The 5,108-nt window shown below is 45.9% G+C and overlaps 1 protein-coding gene across 1 annotated transcript; it reads left to right on the top strand.

Moving 5' to 3' along the window:
- The first annotated feature begins 806 nt into the window (after positions 1 to 806).
- Positions 807 to 4,528, top strand: rtn4rl2a (reticulon 4 receptor-like 2 a). Its single transcript, XM_084715838.1, has 4 exons — positions 807 to 1,017; positions 1,611 to 1,837; positions 2,242 to 2,475; positions 2,607 to 4,528. Exons 1-4 carry the CDS (start codon positions 819 to 821, stop codon positions 3,462 to 3,464), a joined length of 1,518 nt encoding a protein of 505 aa, XP_084571964.1. The 5' UTR covers positions 807 to 818; the 3' UTR covers positions 3,465 to 4,528.
- The last annotated feature ends 580 nt before the right edge of the window (positions 4,529 to 5,108 follow it).

Consider the following 5,108-nt stretch of genomic DNA (forward strand, 5'->3'; position numbering starts at 1 on the left):
TAGACCAGTATGGGTTCCATATATCAAAGTTTGAGAGATCTGGCACAAACAACCACTCAGCTACTGACACTCAGAAACAAAAAGTCTTACTACTGTTCCGAGTCTCCTTAAAGTGGTGCAAGTCTCATTCAGCCTTAAATAGTAAAAAACAAACAAACAAAAAAACCTCTCTCCCATCTGACCACTGCTGCCTTATTTTGCCAAGTAATTCCATTTCATACCTCCATCATCAGTAGCTATAATTAAAGTACAAATAGCATGACTAGAGCATGTCAGAGTTAACCTACACACAAATACTACTCAATCACAGTTGTTTTGAGTGACTCTCCTCTGGCACCGAATTCCTTCTTGTGGCTGAATCATACTTCGGGGGCATCCTCTCCTCCTCTCCAAACACAGATCCATCCAAACCTGTTTCTTCTGCATCTCTCTGTCTGGCTGCGGCGCGCCGGAAACAGACCATAACGGTCTCTGAGCGCCCCAGCCAGGAAACGAGCTGTGCGCTCTTCTCCTACCCATCCTCCGCTCCTCCACAGAGCTCAGTCATCATTACCCCCCCCCTTCACCGTCCCCCCTCCCTTCACTGCTTCTACTTTCACCCTCCCTCTTGCTTCAATGTGCGTCGAGGAGAGTCTCCTCCTCTCACAGAGTCTGAGCGCACGTCTCCAACCAGTCTTTACGCGCGTACAAAACTCTCCAAGAGAATCCCCTACGGTCGGCCCCTCCCCTTTCCGTTTTTTGCCGCCCTCACTCATTCATGACCCGGGATCGGTGACGTAGGAGATTCCACGGTGCCCACTGCCGTAGGCAATAACGGGATGCTCGAGTATATATGGGACACTGGTAGCCATCAACCGGCACACTCTCAGTCGCTCCGACTCGGGAACCAGGGCATCAGCGGAGATAGCAGGCTTTACTTCGCCCCTGTTAGGCTAACTCGCTTTGGGCTTTGGTTCAGGATGGAAACCTCTTCGATTTCTCGGAGCCGACGATGCTCCATCATGCGCAACTGCAAAAGTAAGTTTCTCTCTGTCTCCTTTGCTGCTGGATACTCCATGGACACTACAGACACTATAGAGCTGATACTGGTTTTCGTTACTTGTGCAACAGTTTCTAAGTTTTTAATCAAAAACCGCTTGAGATACTTTGATATTTTAAATGTAAACTCGAATATGGATACATGATTGGATGGATAATGCGACATGGAGAGGAAGCTCGGAGATTCTGTCAAGAAAATGACTTATTTTGATCACTCTTAAAAGTCCACTTTGTGTTATGACTTATAATGCAGTGGAATATTTAATAACTCTATAGTAATTCTTAGAAAATAGTTGCTTCTGACTGAACATTTTTGTGATAATGCTGTGCGTAATGGTCGCTGCAACTGTAGTTCAAACGCGTAAAGTTCACTTTTTGTAGCTGTGATGTCTTCATAGATGTAATTCCAGCTAAAATATCAATGCATTCATGCAATTATAGAAACATGAACATGAATTTTTAACATGCAATACAAAATAAGCGCAGATATTCACATGCTCACTGCAGTGTACAGATTTCAGCACCTCGGACAACTCTCGCTTACCTCCCTCTGTCTCCCTGCTCTCTTCCAGGCGGTCTCTCCCTCTGGTTGGTTGTTTGGCTGGTCCTCGGCAAGCCTAGTCCGGCGTCGGCGTGCCCGCACCTGTGCGTGTGCTACCCGACTCCCATGACTGTGAGCTGCCAGGCGCAGAACTTCACCGCCGTCCCAGTCGGAGTGCCCTACGAGTCTCAGCGCGTGTTCCTCCAGAACAACCGGATTACGGAGCTCAGAGTTGGCTCTTTTGGCTTCGGGACTCAGGTAAGAAAGAGTGAGCGTACATTTGCAATACGGGATTTGCAAGTGTGAAACGTTTTTTTTCAGTTCTAGTCATAGAAAAGTTATATTTCAGCATGTATATAAATATATATATTTTTGGCAGTTAAATTTAGCTGCAAAAATAAACCATTTGTTTTAACTTTAAATAATTAGCATCCATAGTTCAAAATTTAAGCTGAGGGAATTTGAAGAGAAGTCTTGGTTGGGAAAATGTAATCTGTTCACCTGATTTCACAGTCACATAGAGGTATTTGTATTAAATTTAGACGGTTTCATAATCAGTCAAAAACTACTTGTTGTAGCTTTAAGTTAATGAGAAAAGAGTAGCTGATTCCACTGACTTTTTACAGTGTAAGTAATGTCCATTGTGTGTTTTCTTGCATCAGGTTCTGTGGCTGTTCTCCAACAACATCACATGGATTGAGGCAGGAGCCTTCAGTGAGCTGAGGGACTTGGAGGAGTTGGACCTGGGAGACAACCCCAGCCTCCACCGGCTGGAGGGGGGAGCCTTCCGTGGCCTTGAGAAGCTCCAGAGCCTCCACATGCATCGCTGCCGGCTCACTGCCCTGCCCCATGACATCTTCCACAAGCTTTACAGCCTGCAGTTCCTCTACTTACAGGTAGGAGGAGACATACAAACACAAAAAGAGAATTCTGACACACATGCAGCCATCCACACATGCACATAATGACAGCATCACAAATGTCCTTTTCATGCTAACCTTTTCTTCTTCTTTTCTTTTTTCTTCAGGAGAATAATCTTCACTTTCTGCAGGACGATATCTTCTCTGACCTCATCAACCTGAGCCAGCTTTTCCTGCATGGCAACCGCATCCGCACCCTCTCAGAGAACGTGTTCCGTGGCCTGGTCAACCTTGACCGCCTTCTCCTCCACGACAACCGCATCAAGCAGGTGAACCGCCGCGCCTTCCGTGACCTCGGCCGCCTCACCATGCTCTTCCTCTTCAACAACTCCCTGGCTGAGCTGCCCAGCCAGACCCTCCGGGACACGCAGGGCATCGAGTTCCTCCGCCTCAATGCCAACCCCTGGTCCTGTGGCTGCGAGGCCCGTGCCCTGTGGGAGTGGTTCCGTGAGGCCCGCGTCTCTTCATCTGAGGTGATCTGCGCCTCCCCTTCTACCCGCCGTGGCCAGGACCTCCGCTTCCTCCGTGAGATGGACTTCGCCCTCTGCCCCCTGCCTGACCCTGGCTCCATTGCTGGCTCCACCACCACCACCTTCAGCACCAAAACCCGCTGGTGGTTCCACAAGAACAAGCCCCAGTCATCCACGAAAGGCGTCTTCGAGAAAGCCTCAGAGACTGTCAAGGCTGGTTTGTACGGGAAAGGCCCATCCACGACCACCTCAGTAGTCAAGTACGAGCTGGGGGAGGAGGAGCTGGCGCTGCCTAAGCTCGACCCAGAAGAGTACTGGACGAACTATGGCAATGAGGACTCAGGTGTCACCCTGCGATGCTTCGAGCTTGAATGCCCACCTGAGTTCGACCTGCCTCCAAACTCCTCCTCCTCCCGCTCCTCACCATCCTTCCTCTCACTACTAGCCCTTTCTGTTTTCAGCCTCTGCCTCAACCTCCACCTAATATTCGGCTGAATCTGACTCTTACTACCCCACCCCTTTTCCCTTCCAGCCTGTTTTAAAGGCTGCGAGGACCCCAGTTAGACTCTCTACACCCCCTTTGCCCGCTTTGCTGTGTCCTCAGGGCACAGCGAGGGAGATGGGGGGGACGGTTAGATTCTGAATCTACCATAGGGCTTAACACTTTTCAGGGCTGCTAAGAGTTCTTCAGCTAATGTCATATATTATCTACGATACTCTGCAGGTGAGGCTTTCTGCGTCTCACCTGTATGATGTCAGCATGATTCCCTGCAATCAGGGCTATGAGGGCTGAGTCCATCTCTAATATCAGCGCAATTTGATAGCAGTTATGAATGATGTTGTCAATTTTGTCACCTCAACTTAGATAAAACTACTTACTAGTGCTATTAGTGCATCCAATTAACTGGCTGCTACAATACTACAATTACTGTTAGAATCAGTGCACAGTACTGACAATACTGTAACCACTTAAAGTGTCATGTAAATAAGTATTTGTATTTTTGTGAGTGTTCAACCTGATATCTGTGGTCCAGCACCAACACTTTCATCTCAATGCAGGGAGGCTAGTGCTTCTACGGGACAGAGCAACGTGCAGAGAAAGAGAAGAAAGGAAAAATACTGTGAAGATAAGAGGGAGGGAGAAGAAAGACAAGGAAGAATCGGAAGGAACATGACAGGGAGAGGAGGGGAGGGGACTTTTAAAGGAACAGGGTTAGAAAGAGGAAGAACAGTAAGGAGGGGGGGCAGTGTTCATGCAGCAATAAGGGAGAAAGAATACAGCGAGACACTCTGCGAGTGCTGGCAGTAGAGGCAGCAACATGCAGGAGAAAAGTAATAAATCCCACTCATCGGTAGTTGTTCCCTCTATCCGTCCAGCTCATCCATCATTCTCTGTAAATATGGTGTCGTTTGCGACAACCACAGGGAAAGAATGCTTCCTGTGAGGAAGCCAGAGATTTTGTTTTTTTGGATGTCTTTCTGTGACATATTGATATAATGTGTAAAGATTGTTGACTTGGATGCAGATGAAGATCTTGATATAAAAAAGATACAATGAATATTTCCTGAATCATGCTTTTCTTTGGTGCAATATTTCATGAATTTATAGGGGTGTCATAATTTCAATATTAAATTGAAAATCAATTGAAATGAGCCTTCAGTTGTTACATCACACTTGATACCAATACAGTGTTTATTTAAGACGAATTTGAAAATGTAAATGACGGTTGTAAGGGCATAAAACCAAAGATCTGTTGATCTTTACACATCAAGACTTGATAGTCTCACAATGGCAGAGCTGTCAGTGCAAAAAAAGAAAAAAAAAAAAAATCAAAATTATACTGAAGAATCAAATCAAATCATGACCTTAAAATTGAAAGTCAAGTGTTTTTTTTCCAATATGACAAAAACAATATTTTTAAAACAGTATAAGCTTTATTCAGCAGATTTCCAAGCAAATTTGCTTGTTAGAGTTAGAGTACAGCAAAATAAAACACTTTATACAATTTAGCTCGGCATTTTAAACACGTTTGCAGTAACTACTAGCTAATGGTCGGCTACCTGCTGCCAGAAGTGCTGTAATGTTAACTAGTGGTCTGGTAATGCATTTGTAATGTCCTCACCAGAGGGCAACTATTT

This window comes from Lutjanus erythropterus, chromosome 3 (genome assembly GCF_056507025.1).
Source record: "Lutjanus erythropterus isolate fLutEry1 chromosome 3, fLutEry1.hap2, whole genome shotgun sequence".
NCBI classification, from domain to species: Eukaryota; Metazoa; Chordata; class Actinopteri; order Lutjaniformes; family Lutjanidae; genus Lutjanus; species Lutjanus erythropterus.